Source organism: Anomaloglossus baeobatrachus, chromosome 6, assembly GCF_048569485.1.
Source record: "Anomaloglossus baeobatrachus isolate aAnoBae1 chromosome 6, aAnoBae1.hap1, whole genome shotgun sequence".
In the NCBI taxonomy this organism is placed as follows: domain Eukaryota; kingdom Metazoa; phylum Chordata; class Amphibia; order Anura; family Aromobatidae; genus Anomaloglossus; species Anomaloglossus baeobatrachus.
Window position 1 is genome coordinate 508912269 of NC_134358.1, and position 16304 is coordinate 508928572.

General features: G+C 42.7%; 1 protein-coding gene across 8 annotated transcripts in view; it reads right to left on the bottom strand.

The window, feature by feature from the left end:
- DIP2C (disco interacting protein 2 homolog C) overlaps positions 1-16304 on the bottom strand; it is a 655955-nt gene that overhangs the window by 32365 nt on the left and 607286 nt on the right. For 5 of the 8 annotated variants that reach the window (XM_075315465.1, XM_075315466.1, XM_075315463.1 and 2 more), the window contains one exon: positions 11526-11555. The exons of the other annotated variants lie outside the window; for them this stretch is intronic. In XM_075315465.1, coding sequence (XP_075171580.1) covers positions 11526-11555 — 30 coding nt within the window. The remainder of the gene's footprint in view (positions 1-11525; positions 11556-16304) is intronic. 8 annotated transcript variants of the gene reach the window in all.

The following is a 16304-nucleotide window of genomic DNA, read 5'->3' on the forward strand; positions in this document are numbered from 1 at the left end:
AGCTTTAATAAATAAAGTTGGATTAATATTCAGTGAGTAATCTTCCTTCCGCTTATTAATTTTTTTATACCCCCTGATATACTTTGCAGCCTGATCCTAGTTTTAGAATTTTCTCCTGTAGGATTGTCTCTCCCAGTAATACAGGCTGGGTCTGAGGTTTGTGTGTATACAGGGTACTACCTTTCATATAAGGTTTCAATCAAATATACTCAAGTCCCACTGCAGCAAATCAATAACATTTACAAACTTTCAACTCTGTGCGACAAAACTAATGAAACAAGAGCAATCTCAAGCCTAAAAAAATATCTTTGATTGGATTTGAAGAAGACATTGCAGCATAAAAGGAAAAATGAAAATTCAAAACAGAAGGCCACTGTTCATGAGAGCTAAGATTCATAAGGAACTCTGCTAAAAGCTGCTGTCTAGTTATGCATCACATTTATTGCAGGTCATAACAGCCAGAGGTGCTCTACAAAGTACTAATGAAGCTTGGGAAGAAGGGGATGAATGATTCAGAGGCTGCAGTAGTTATTAAAATGACTTTTTGTGTTGAATTTGGAGAAATCACTTAATATTAATTGTGTTGAGCTATTTAAACTTAAAGAGAATCTGTCAGCGGGTTTTTGCCATGTAAGCTGAAGACAGCAAGATGCAAGGGTTAACACAGAAAGTTCAGGGATGCCTGTTTTGTCACAGTCCCATCTTTTGTTTATTTGCTATGTTTGTTTAAGCAGCAGGACCCTTATCATTACAGGGCTAGAAACTCATGTGCAGAGACGTCTGACACGCCTGCTATGATTGACACCTCACAGTCAATGTACAATCTCTATAGAGAGCTGGTGTGGGCGAGGGCAGCTCCCTAGGTTGAGCTGCATGACTAAACCTAAAAATTCAGATTGTTTCAGAACGTCTGCAGCCAGTAATCTAAGTGATACATTATTGGATTCAGGATCTCTTTGCCTACATCATCCTGCTCTCAGATGAGGTAGCAAAACCTGCTGACAGATTCCTTTTAACATGTTTGATTGGTTTATTTCAAACAGCAAAAAGTTTGTAAACTTTGCACAAAACTTCAAAAATGGACCGGACGTAATTGTTGTCACTCTCAACTTAACATACGATTGGCCATCAACTGGAATAAATAACTGCAATCGCTTCCTATAACCATCAACAAGCTTCTTACACCTCTCAACTGGCATTTTGGAATCTTCTATGGCAAACTGCTCCAGGTCTCTCATATTTGAAGGCGTCTTCTCCCAACACCACTATTAAGATCTCTTCACAGGTGTTCAATGGGATTTAGATCCAGACTCATTGCTGCTACTTCAGACCCCTCCAGCACTTTGTTTTCATCCATTTCTGGGGGCTTGTAGAAGTATATTTGGGGTCACGGTCCTGCTGCTAGACCCATGACCTAGGAAGCAAACCCAGCTTTCTGACACTGGGTAGTACATTGTGACCCAAAATCTTTTGGTAGTCTTCAGATTTCATGATGCCCTGCACACAGTCAAGGCAGCAAAACAATCCCAAAACACCTTTAAATCTTCACCATATTTCACTCTGTACTGTGTTTTTTGTTTCTTTGTATACCTCATTCCATTTTTGGTAAAACATTAGAATGATGTGCTTTAACAAAAAGCTCTATCTTGGTCTCATCTGTCAGCAAGATGGATTTTGGCTTATTCAAGTACATTTAGGCAAACTGCAGTGTATCTTTTTATGTCTCTGTCAGCAGTGGGGTCCTCCTGGGTCTCCTGCTATAGTGTTTCATTTCATTCAAAGCACCATGGAATTAATGGTGCTCTATAAATAAATAATAATAATAATAATAATAATTCAAATGTCGACGGATAGTTCACGGACACTTTGCACCTTGAGCCTGCAGGACAGCTTGAATTTCTTTGGAACTTGATTGGGGCTGCTTATCCACCATCCGGACTATCCTGCGTTGCAACCTCTAATCAATTTTTCTCTGACGTCCACATGCAGGGAGATTAGCTACAGAGCCATGGGTTGTAAACCTCTTGATTATGTTGTGTACCATGGACAAAGGAACATCAAGATCTCTGCAGATGGACTTTTAACCTTGAAATTGTTGACATTTTTCAAAAATTCTGGTTTCCAAGTCCTCAGACAGTTCTCTTCTCCTCTTTCAGTGCTCCATGCTCAGTGTGGCACACAAATACATACAATGCAAAGATTGAGTCAACTTCTCCACTTTGTATCTGGTTTTAGGTGTAATTTTCATATTGCCCATACTTGTTACTTGCCGTAGGTGAGTTTGAACGAGCATCACAAGCTTGAAACAAAGTTGTTTAACCACAATTTTGTAAAAATGCCAACAATTTTGTAACGTCTTTTTTGAGGTTCTGTGTGAAATTATTGTCTTTTTTTCCTGTGTTTTTTATTTTGTGTTGTTCCAATACACATAAAGGAAAAAGGAAATAAAAGTGTATAAGACAGCATGTGTAATTGCAATCATTTTCTGGGAGAAATACCTAACTTTCTGTAACAATTTCAAGAATTGGTGCCAATACTTTTGGCCATGACTATATACACGATGGTCTGACTGCTAGATCTCACACTATCACCTAAGGCCTCTTTCACACGTCAGTGATTCTTTTATGCATGTTGCAATTTTTATACGTACCAGAATCACGGACACACGCAGACCCACTATAATCTATGGGTCTGCGCACACATCAGTGATTTTTCACTGTCATGTCTCCGTGCGGCGTACACGTGTCCATGATTGCCGCATGGAGACATGTCCGTTTTTTCTGGCATCGCTGATGTCCGAAGCACCACACTATGGTGTGATCCGTGAAACACGTACCAGAAACACACAGACAATGAAAATAAAAAGCATTTTTAACTCCCCTTCTCCAGCAATGCTGTCTCCGGCCTCTGCTGCCTGCTGCTTCTGAGCCGGCTGCTTATTCTCATGCATATTCATGTATGCAGGCACAGCCGACCCGGAAGTAGCTGCAGTGGGGGCGGAAACACAGGAGAGCTGGAAAGTTCAGCACCACGGACAGCAGGAGCGGGGACAGGTGAATTTATCGCCATGTGCAATCACTGATGACGGCTCACGTCTGACGGATTGCACATGGACAACCCACGTGAGCAGTGAATCACGGAACACTGAGGGACATATGCGTGTTTAACACGTGAGTGAAAAACGTGTGAGCTTTTCACTGACATGTGAAACAGGCCTTGGAATTTTTCATCGGGTACTTTTTTTCCCTGTTAGAATGGAGTGGCAGGTCAGATGCCCAAACACCGCCTCATTAATTCTTTGTGGAGCTACTGAAAAAAGCAAAGTGCTGCAATTGACAGCCCAAAAGAAAATTAATGGAGCAGCGCTGGAGCATACGTACACGACTATTCTAATGGAGATAAAAGTGTCCTGTTCTGCAGCTGCTAGTGGTTGGGCCAATCAATAAATTATCATCCATCCTTTGAATAAGTGATAACTTGTTTTCACCAGACATTATATTAAAATGTAAAATCATATATAGCTTTCTCTTGCACCCATTTCAATGGTTAGAAATACACTGGATACAGATTGGGATCATGACTTAATTGTTCTGTGGACATGACCAAGATTGATGAGATGTCATACTACATGTTCTACATAATATCAAAATAACTTAAAAGAGGTTTTCTCTTTTAAGAGGGCGGCATGGTGGCTCAGTGGTTAGCACTGCAGTTTTTCAGCGCTGGGGTCCTGGGTTCAAATCCCACCAAGGACACTATCTGCAAGGAGTTTGTATGTTCTCCCCGTGTTTACGTGGTTTCCTCCGGGTTCTCCAGTTTCCTCCCACACTCCAAAAACATACTCATAGGGAACCCCAATGGGGACAGTATTGCCATTGTATGTAAAGCGCTGTGGAATTAACAGCGCTATATAAATTAATATTATATTATTATTGTTTCCGGTTCTTTTAAGCTTAAGAGCCAGCCTACACAGACTATAAAGAGCAGGGGCTTCCAAACAAAGCTGCATGAAGAATAAACATGCTAATATTTTTTATAGTTTCTGAACGTTGAAAGAATAAAGACAAACGAAGTAGTAAAAGACGGAACATGTGCACAGCAATGTCATTTCTACATTGCTGTGCGCTACGTTTTGCAGCAAGTTTCAGGCCGATTACAAGCAGAAGACGTGTGCACACAGCCTGACTGTGATTGGAAGGACCATTAAAATCATAAAGTCCTAAACTTTCATTCTGGGGCATCGATATATCTAATAAGTCGGCATATTATCATGCATGTTATCCACAAAAAAAAAATCATTCCAACAATCTTACTAAAATACAGTCGTAAAGAATCAGAACACATGCAGAGAGGGTAGAAGCTAGAATATTTTCTAGAGGTTGCCCTACACAGTCTACCATATCCGTGCCAAGTGGATGGACTACAATGCAAGGCAAACATGATGGCTCCCAGATCGTTTGGAGCCAAAAAAGTGAACATTGCTTTCTGTAGAAAAAAAGAAGTCATTTTTACATATATATATTTTGTGTTTAGAGACTGTATAATTATCAAAGGCAATTTAAAGTTGTTCATGAAGAAAACGTAATCAGTCCGTACTGATATGTTACTACATAATTGTATTTCCATTTAAAGAGAAAATCTGCAGCATCTTTTCTTATAACTCTGCATTTTTCTGTTCCTTATTAATAATTAAAGATATTAATAATAGGGATGATCGAATACCTCAAATATTTGGCTTCGCGAATATTTGCCGAATAGGTCGCCGCCACTATTCGCGAATATTCGATGCGCAATGTAAGTCTATGGGAAACCCGAATAACAACTATTCAGAACTATTCGGGCTTCCCATAGACTTACATTGCGCATCGAATATTCGCATAGTGGCGACCTATTTGTCGGATATTCGCGAAGCTGAATATTTGATGTATTCGATCATCCCTAATTAATAAGCAACTATACAATTGAGTGTTCCCTTTGTTAAATAGGCGTGCCCCCGTACCATCTGACCTGGTGATTGGTAAGCACAACAGTGTCCATGGACATACCCCCAAGCTGTCAATTCTTTCATACATTTGTAGGAGAAATAACGATCTTAGAAAAGAGGCTCCAGAATTAAAGGGAACCTGTGACCAGATTTGACCCCTCTAAACTGTAGCTTCAACCAGTAAGCTATTATATACAACATTCTAGAATACTGTATATAAGAGCCCAGGCCGCACTGTAACGTAAAAAACAGCTTCTAGTATACTCAGCTGTGAGTCACCTGCTCCGAAGGGCATCACTGGTCTCGGTCCGGGACTCATATCTTCTTGCAATCGTTGTCCTCCTTCCCCGCTTGGTGTGGATGATGGATCCTATGTCCTTCATTGCACTCCTGGACAAATACACTCCTCTCTACCCTACTGAGGCTAGAGCAAAGTATCGCAGTGCGCATGTGCGGGCATTCTTCACCTTTCTCCACGCCTGCACATTACACTACTTTGCTCTGCCCAGAACGTGCGTATGAAGTATGACGTATCAACCACACGGAGTTAAGAAGGAGGACGGTGATCACAAGGAGAAAGGGGGCATTGGACCTAGACCAGTGACATCCATCGGATCGGACCGCCCTGCAGGTGAGTATAATAAAAGCTGTCTTATCTTATACAGAGCGGCCTGAGCTCTTATATACAGTATTTTGGAATACTGTACATATAAGAGCTCACTGGTGGTGGCCGCAGCTTATAGGGGACAACTCTGGTGACAGGTTCCCTTTAATATTTCAGGAAGGATACAAGTCATTACTAACCTAAGCTTGTCATGAATAGCGTCATGTCCTTTTTAAATGGTATCAATCTTGGACAAAACATTATTTTCTACATGAGTCAAGTTTAATAATAAATGTTAAAAGGTCAAACTGTGTGGTCAGATGACGTAAGAAAAGACATCATATTTAGTAGTAATTCCTTACATTATCTGCAATTAGGGTTGACTTCATAACCAGTGTTCCAGGCAATCAGGATATGGGCTATTATGTTCTACTTTACTGTTCTATTCTGGAGTTGTGTCAACGGTTGAGTTGTATAAGACATGGATATTCTTATAAAGCGTAGAATTCTGTATGATGGATGGAGAACTCGGAGAAGGCCTTGGGGGTTCTGCTAAAGACATCAACCCATTTTACGATATCTAAAACAATAAGTACAAAGTCACCATTGTAGGTGACCTATAGGCAGTGAGGCTTCTCAAGATTCACAAACCGACCCCTGTGATGACAATTAAATCTGTGTGAAAATGGAGGGATCAAACCCTGTTTGTAATGTAGATATGAAATTTTCTCTCAGCTCCCCATATGGACAGCCATTCAGCTGAGTGACCACCATGTGACCACCACTATATCTGACGGTCCTCTCTATCTTTGAAGACTAGTGACAGGTTCAGGGTTTAAGTCCCTCATTACCATCTAAGGCTCTATTATTTAAAAGTAGCTTCATTTTCTATGGGACCTAAGGAGTTAATGTCCGCTTTGTTGACAGCGGCTCCCAGCACAGCATGTCAGCTGCTTTGTAGCCACGCCCCTATGGGTTTAAGTAGTGATGTTTTCCCAGCAATTCTTGCTGAAGATACAAATCAATAGTATTCTTGCAGCCTTGGTGGAAGGTCCTGTCTAGGAGTGTTCCAGAAGTCGGACATTATCATTTATTGCTGTTTCCAATGTTTGTCTTGCCTTACCTTGTGTCGTATTAGTGCACCGATGGGTCTAGTGAACTTCACCTGCCTCTCACTAGCCAGGGCATCTATAGGGTTTCTCAGATTCCTGCCTGGCGACAGTTGAGGAGACTGTATAGGGCCTGGCTAGGAGAGTAGGGTAGCTGGAGGTGAGGTTAGGAGGTGTCCCATCTACCCCTTCCACTAGCCTCAGAGCCCACTGTTAGTGTCCCCTGTGTTCCCCCTTAGACGTGGTATTGTTTGTTATATTTTTGTTGTGCGTCAGGCTCCCCTTTGGCCTGAACGCATGTGCAAAGCTTGTTATTCCTGGCAGGCGTGACACTATATGTGTCTGCTGCAGGGAAAATTATCTTTCCTCAATCATCAGTTTGTAATGGGAGTATGTGTATTTTTTTTTTCAATGTAAAAATTTTTGTACAAAAGTTTTTCTTCAGGTTTCTACTGCAGAGAGCCATTCAGAGCAAAAGCCTCAACAAATGGAGTCTTTTCACCAATTTTGACTTTCCCGATTTGAGAAAATAAGACCACAAAAATGATCTGCATGCAACAGATTGAAAAAAAAAATGTTCAACTTTCATCTACTTTCCCGCTACTGTATAAGTACTTTCCGCATTAAAAATCTGCACCACTTCTGCTGCTTGTGAACGTAGCCCAAGAGCCATTGAAGCTGCAAAGGTGCGCTATTATCTATTACTAATGAAGTGAGGTTACAAACACTATTATGTTAATGACTTGACTGTAAATCATTTTACTCAGAACAGAAAGGTATGAAATATTAAGACTAAAGTATTCAGTGCAGAACTGAAAATAAAAGATGATTAAGGAATTTAATTTATTGAATCTTATTCATTAATGTGAAATTACTAATTTATATCTTCAAGGTCGGCTTCAATTTTCAGAAATTAGGTAGATATTTAAGGGGAATTATCTGTTTTTCACTTTTCTGTTCCATGAAAAGATAATTTTAAAAATTATTCTGATTGCTACATTTTTTTTTCTTTAATAAGAAACTACATTTTTTTTTCTATATATAGAATTATTATTCAGGCATTGGAAAGTTATGAAATAAGGTCATATACTTTACTAGTGATGAGCGAGTACTACCATGCTCAGGTGCTCGGTACTCGTAACTAGTGAGGAGCGAGCAGTACCATGCTCGGGTGCTCGGTTCTCGTAAGTAGTGATGAAGCGAGCACTACCATGCTCGGGTGCTCGGTTCTCGTAAGTAGTGATGAGTGGGTACTACCATGCACCCGAGCATGGTAGTGCCTGAGCATCACTAGTTACAAGTACCGAGCACCCGAACATGGTAGTGCTCGCTTCATCACTAGTTACGAGAACCGAGCACCCGAGAATGGTAGTGCCTGATCATCACTAGTTACAAGTACCGAGCACCTGATCATGCTAGTGGTTGCTCATCACTAGTTAGGACTACCGATTCCCCGAGCATGGTAGTGCCTCGCTCATCACTAGTTACGAGTACCACCATGCTCGGGTGCATGGTACTCGTAACTAGTGATGAGGGAGGCACTACCATGCCCGGGTCTCCTAACTAATGATGAGCGAGCAATAATGTGTTCGGGTGCTCGATACTCGTAACTAGTGATGAGAGAGCACTACCATGCTCGGGTGCTGGGTATTTGTACCTAGTGATGAGTGAGCACTACCATGCTCCGGAACTAGGTACTCGTAACCAGTGATGAGCGAGTACTACCTAGTTTGGTACTCGTTACTAGTGATGAGCAAGCATTATTATGTTCTGTGATCGGTACTCAAAACTAGTGATGAGCAAGTACTACTATGCTTGGTTGCTAGGTACTGTTAACTAGTGATGAGTGGGCACTAGCATGCTTGGTGTTCAGGTGGTCGAAACAAGTGATGAGCGAGCGCTACCATGCTCATTAATCGAAACTAGTGATGAACGAGCATTACCATGCTCAGTAATCGAAACTAGTGATGAGGGAGCACTACCGTGTTCAGTGCTCGAAATTAGTGATTGGCGAGCACAGCCCTGCTTGGGTGCTAGGCACTCGAAACTAGTGATGAACGAGAGCACTACCATGACCATGCTCATGTGCACGGTGATTGTAACTAGTGATGAGCAAGCGCTACCATGCTCGGGTCTCGAAACTAGTGATGAGTAAGCACTACCATGCTGGGGTGCTCGGTACTTAAAAACGTGCACTCGGAGGGGTTAGGCTTTGATAAAAAGGAAGAACTTGAGCATTCTTCCCAGAGATTTACCAATTGACTTCCATTATATTCGATATACGAGTTGAGCCCGTCCGAGCGTCTGACTGCTCATTAAGAGTACCGAGCATGGTAGTGCCCACTCATCACTAGGAACAAGTACTGAGCACCCGAGCATGGTAGTACTCAATCATCACTAGTTACGAGTACCTAGCACCCGTGCATGGTAGTGCTCGATCATCACTATACATTTACCTTATTTTGTCTGCTTTTTGCCAAAACGCTATGCTGCAGTGCATTTTCTGTTGCTCGGTTCAGGCTCATTTAGAACCTCCTTTCAGTCGCTGCTTAAAAAGATCTATAATTTGCATACAAGTTATCAATATACGGACATGCCCAGTAGAGTCGGGGTGTAAAGAGGCTCAGCATATAGATCTTTCTAAGCATTAAGTGAAAGGAACTTCAAAGGCTAAGTTCCTATGAAAAATTAAAAATGTATGAAATGCTTATACTGGACTTCAATAACCACTGAAATATCTGAAGAAAAGATCTAAAAAGAATGAGGCAGTAAACTCTGTGAAAATCAAAACTTGCGTCGGTTTCAAAACTTTTGGCCACAACTGTAGCTCATGTAATCAAAAATTCATAAATACTAGTTGCATATTTTTAGGCTAGCCATGGGCAATGTAACTTAAATCTATATTTAACTTACATTGCCCATGGCTAGCCTAAAATATATTTACTATCTTATGGTGCAAATAGATCTAATAAAAAATAAAACCGTTTTGTAATTTGATTTTAAAAGGGGTTTTTACAAAGCCTGTTATAAACTAGGGAATGTTCCAAAATAAAGAAATAATTACTTGCCTGTTGAATTCCCTGATGGTGGTCCTTGCAGATGCTGTGGTCATGACTTGCAGTCCATCAGTCACCTGAACACTGCTGCCAATCACTGATCTTAGCGGTCTTGGGTTGTATGAGCAAATGAGTAAATTCCCCCACCAGGGCCGGATGATTGGTTGTTTTGGTTGGTTGACTTCTATGTAGTGATGGTCCTATAGTGAAATATTCGGGTTCGGATTATTCGCACCGAATACCTAGTACTATTCCAGAATTTGTCACGAATAACAAACCTAATGCAAATCAATGGGGAACCCGAGCATTTTTCAAGGAAATCTTTGCTTGGGTTCCCCATTGACTTGCATTATGCTCATTATTCGGTACAAATACTGGAATAGTAATAGGTATTCGGTGCAAATAATCCAAACCCAAATATTTTACTATTTGTCCATCACTACTTATATATCATCATCACTATTGGGCCAATGGCGAACTACAGGGGTGTTGGCGTTGAAACATCGGGGATTCAAATGGTCAATGTTTATTTGATAAAACTCTCTAATATAGTGCAATTGTTAATAAATCCTTTATTATTATCCTAATATTTTATATTGACAGCTCATACACAGACATCTGGGTCTCCAGCGTGTTGTTAATTAGAAAATTTTACAAAGTTGTTACTTTAGACGCATAAAAGGTCTACTTTTTGACTCAAGTTAAGCCTTGAGGAACCTACTGTGTATCTGACTAAAATTGGAAAATTATGCAACACATATAAAGGGGTTTGCCCACCATAAAAATATATGTCAGCTATCCAAAGAATAGGTGACAAGTTGCGGATCTCTATGGGTCCAACTACTGGAACCCTCACCAGTCCGGAGAACCATCAAATGAAGGATTCCAAAACATCCTTCTCAGGATCAGACCGAGCCCCAGTGATCAGACCGACCCCCAGTGATCAGACCGACCCCCAGTGATCAGACCGACCCCCAGTGATCAGACCGACCCCCAGTGATCAGACCGACCCCCAGTGATCAGACCCGACCCCCAGTGATCAGACCCGACCCCCAGTGATCAGACCCGACCCCCAGTGATCAGACCCGACCCCCAGTGATCAGACCCGACCCCCAGTGATCAGACCCGACCCCCAGTGATCAGACACGACCCCCAGTGATCAGACCGACCCCCAGTGATCAGACCGACCCCCCAGTGATCAGACCGACCCCCCAGTGATCAGACCGACCCCCCAGTGATCAGACCGACCCCCCAGTGATCAGACCGACCCCCCAGTGATCAGACCGACCCCCCAGTGATCAGACCGACCCCCCAGTGATCAGACCGACCCCCCAGTGATCAGACCGACCCCCCAGTGATCAGACCGACCCCCCAGTGATCAGACCGACCCCCCAGTGATCAGACCGACCCCCAGGGGTCAGACCACCCCAGTGATCAGACCACTCCACTGATCAGACCACCCCAGGGGTCAGACTGCCCAAGGGGTCAGACCGCCCCAGTGATCAGACTGACCCCAATGATCAGACCGCCTCAGTGATCAGACTGTCCAAGCGAACAGCAGCTTCTCATTAATTCTGCTGATAGGTGATACGTTTTTATAGTCAGCTGCCAACAACCCCTTTAAGATACTTTAAATCCACTGCTATCTGCCCAGTTCAGACTTTGCTTTTACTCAAACATATAAAAAGCGCAGCATCTTTTGACCAGTCTCTATTATTCTCCACTGTAGGAAGGTTATAGATGGGTTTTTAGGGAATGTAAAGATCCCATACCTGCTCAGCCAGTTTCCCCAGCCTGTGTGGCTATATCAGCAAGGATTGCAAAGAGGTGAGTGAAGGTACGGTAAGGAACAGGTGAAGAAAATTAAAGGAAGGAGGTAACGTACAAAAGTCAAAACAGATATAAGAACACAGGGATGTAAGGAAAATGCCAAAGCGGGAGTAAAACAAAACAAAAAAAAAAAACAATGTCAAATATAGAAACTTTATCAAATGAAACAAAAACAGTTAAAATAACAAAACAAAATAATCTGTTAAAAGTTTACACAACTTAAAGATGAGATGTCTACAAGTTTAGTAGCGACAGTTACGAACAATTGATGCCAAAGCAGCATTTAATGAGTAACACGTACCAGAGCCAGAGATTAAAGGGTTATTCCCATCCCCAAGGTAATATCTCAATATGTAATAATATTAGCAAATACCTCCAGTTAGAAATATAGTTTAGTTCTCCTGATATAGCCGTGTCTCTTACATCATGTGCCGGGCATTGCAGTTTAGGTATCCATGGTTACGACCATGAACTGCTAACTAGCTGTCACTATATGAGTGGTCGTAACCATGGATACCTAAGCTGCAATGCCCTGCATATGAGGTAAGAGACATGGCTACATCAGAAGAACTATACTACATTTCTAATTGGAGGAATTTACTAATATTATTATTATTTCTACACCTACTATATATTGGGATAGGATTTTGGAACTGGGAATACCCCTTTAAGTTAAAACTTGGAATTTCCCACATTTACTGGAGTAGGACAAGCAGCAAGATATTATGTAGATTTTAGTAAATCCTACCTCGAAGATAAAATTTTAGTTGTACTACGAACATTTTTTTTAAAAGGTCTCTGGAATACTAGTTACATGGCTACACCAGAGTACTATGATATTTAGGAGTTTAAAGGGAATCTGTCACCAGGTTTTTGCCACGTAATCTGAGAGCAGCATAACGAGGGGGCAGAGACCCCGATTCCAGCCAGGTGTCACTTACTGGGCTGCTTAGTGTAGTTTTGATAAAAATCACTGCGTAATCAGCAGTAGATTATCATTACAGGACTACTTGCCGTGCTGCCAGGTAGTCCAGCATATTCATGAGCTCTGTATAACTGCTAGATCTGCAGCAGAGAAAACATTGATTTTATCAAAATGACAGCAAACAGCCCAGTATGTGACACATCGCTGGAATCAGGGTCTCTGCCCCTACATTATGCTGCTCTCAGATGGGGAGCAAAAACCTACTGATAGATTCCCTTTAAGGTACACATACACCTTAGATACAGATGTATCATTTCTTATTTAGAGACAACAAATTTATCATTTAGACACAAGAAAGATAAAATGAAAGTTAACACTTAACACAACAATAATTATAAAATGTGTACAGTTTGGTGTCGAGTTCCATTTTTCTTAATAGGGATATATTGCTGCACTATTGTATTCAGGCTCAAACTGGTCCACAGGGTAACCAGTGAATTCCCAGGTAGGCCCCTTTTCAGGAGTGGACCCCTATTTCCCTATATGAGCGGTAGGAGGACCCCAGAGTCAATTTTAATGGTGGACCCCTGGCGCCCCAGTGTGGAGCTAGTTGTATGGTGGTAATGGGTAGATTGGAGAAGTTCAGGAGAGCCTAAAGTTTGGACATTTTTCATTCAAATTGCCTAATCCTTCCCTCTAGCTGAACTTGATAGCTATGTCTGACTTTAATCCAGTATGTATGGGGGCCTTGATATAGCTGCCTGGGCCTTTGGGGGTACGGCTGCCCTCCATGCTACAATAGGGGCTAATTGGAATTAATTGTGTAAGGCTGGGGCCACACGGGGCACTGGTGCGATCCTCGCATGACACTTGGCTCATGCTGGCATCACGGAGGGAGCCGAGTGTCATGCGAGTGTCCCTGCGACTGAGGTCTGTTCATGCGATCGGACCTCAGCTGCGGGGAACAGGACGGCGCTGAGAAGGGGCGGGGCGGCGCAGAGGAGGGGCGGGGTGGCACAGAGGAGGGGCGGGACGGCGCAGAGGAGGGGCAGGTCGGCGCAGAGGAGGGGCGGGCCGTCGCAGAGGAGGGGCGGGCCGGCGCAGAGGAGGGGCGGGCCGGCGCAGAGGAGGGGCGGGCCGGCACAGAGGAGGGGCGGGATATCGCAGAGGAGGGGCGGGCCGGCACAGAGGAGGGTAGGGCCGGCGCAGAGGAGGGGCAGGCCGGTGCAGCGGAGGAGGGTAGGGATTTATCTTCCTCTCTCCTTCGTAGCCAGCTATTGACATTCTCGCACTGCACTCACAGTACACCAGTGTACCACGAGTGCAGTGCTATCTTTCTCTCGCCCCATAGACTTGAATGGGGTGCGAGAGAAAGAGCCTGGCATTACACCCGCAGCATGCTGCGATTGTTTTCTCGGTCCGATTGGGGCTGAGAAAATAATCGCTCATGGGTGCTGGGACATAGGTTAATATTGGTCCGAGTAGAATGCGATGTTTTATCGCACTCCACTCGGTCCGATTTTCATTGCCATGTGTCTTAGGCCTAAGGAGTTAGATGTTGAAGAGCTGACGGTTATCTCTCCTGACTTTTCTATACACATCAGCGCTCTGCTGAGCAGTAATGTTGTTTCAAAAGGAAGAGAGGAGAGATCTACAGCCAGACAAGTCTATCAGGGTCTTATCTCCCCTAAAAACAAAGATCAGGAGCTGAAATTTCAGCTGCTCGATCCTTCCCTTCTTCTTTTAATTGGAAAGTCAATAACATCCATACATAGAATGGAATCATAACACCCCCTAATACATCAAGCAAGTAAAAAGAAAGCAAGATAATACATCTCTTTTTTGTTATCCTTCCCTTGGGCCATCAAACAAACCATATAGAAGAATGCTAGCTTCACCGCAGTGATCTCCCTCCATTGATGTGAATCTTATCCAGTAACCTCATAACCACCACTAGTTTTTTCCAAGTCTAGAAACACCATCTACTTCATGATTTGCACTTTGTCAAATCAAACCCAACTTAAACCTCACCTCACCTCACCTCAACCCATGACACCCACAATTGCTATACGTTATTAGCAGTAAGGCCTTCTCTATATATACTATATTATTTTAGACTATAAAACACACCAGATCACAAGATGCACCCCAAATTTAGGAGGAGAAAAATAAAAATAATTTTCAATGTTAAAATGGGGGTGGTCTGTCTTGTAGTCTTATGGTCCGTCTTATAGGCCGAATGTAGCTTACCAGGGGGGAAAGATAACAGGAAGCCAGCAGTGGCATGAGTGGGGCGATGCTGGGAAGAGGGGGCGTCACGGTGGTGCGAGGCAGATGATCTCCCAGCGACTGACACGGTGGGCTTCAGGAAAATGACACTGGAGGTGGCACATGTACAGGGTATGGCGAGCTCAGATCTCGATCTGCCTAATATACCTAGGGATTAGGCACCGCCAACCCTCCCTCCATTTTTTCTGTGTAAAGTTTCAAGTTTGATAGGGGCCATTACTCCTTTCCACATCAGATATTAAAATATATTATGAACAGCATGAAAGAACCTCAATGGGGTCAATCCTTCTTTTCCTTAACATAATAAGGTGACAAGCAAAAGGGTAACAATGTTTTGAACTTTTGACTTTCAGGCACCATATCTCACCATCCACTACATCTTTGAGCATGAGACTATCTTCATTTTGTAGACCTTCAATTTTCTTGGCTATCTCATACTAAATTTGATTTGCAACTAATTAGCATATGATTAGTTCTGTCACTACATTGTTACTGTTTTGCTCCTAAAAATATAAATTTTATTTTTTTTTATTTTGTTAGTATTTTGTAGATTTCCTTTAGCTTTCAACACTGCGGGGTAAGCACAAGATTCCCTTTAAGAATGTGTACGACAATCTATTAAAAACAGAAATGATACCACATATTTTTTCAATTTATTTAAACATTTTGAGAAGGAAACCGATTTGCACATCACTCTCCCATTAAAGGGAACCGGTCATTGGTAAAAATGATACTAGCCTGCAAATTAGGAGTTAATCGGGAGGTTAACAGCATTTGAATCCTGTCCGGTGCCTGCACATTAAACCCCGCTGTGGGGAGGAAATGAACTTTAATCCTCCCGGCAGCTTTCCGGTTTCAGTCACTGCTGAGGCGCCGGTTCAGTCACCGCTCTGTATGGAGAGCAGCGGCTGTAGCAGTCTTCTACACTGACTGATAGTTGCTCATCACTAGAACCAGTTGTCAGTCATTGCCGGGGGTGCGGTTACAGCTCGCCATACACAGAGCAGTGACTGAACCCACATCGGTACTGCCTCAGTGACTGAAACCAGAACACTACTGGGAGGATTAAAGTTTATTTCCGCAGTGCAATTCAATGTGCAGGCGTCGGACAGGATTCAAAACAATATTGGCCGGCAGATTGACCTCATATCTGCATGCTAATAGCGTTTTTACAGGTGACAAGTTCCCTTTAAAGTAAATCAGCTGTGAGTAAAAATCCTGATAGCCCTGAGATGCTATATATGTGTCATCTGAATGCTGTACATTATTTACAGTTTAGGGTGGACTCACCATGCGTTTTAGCCTGCGGTCAATGACTCCCTCTAGACTCATGTCTAAAGCCGTGGAAAACAGGATTCAGACATCTGATTTGTGCTGACAGGTCCATTATTTGTAAAGATACAGTAGAGTTGATGACATCTTGGAGCCGTCATCAAAAAGACAACCAAACCTGTCCGACATCGATTGCGTCTGCATCATTTGTCAGGCATAAGGCTCAAGGGAGCTA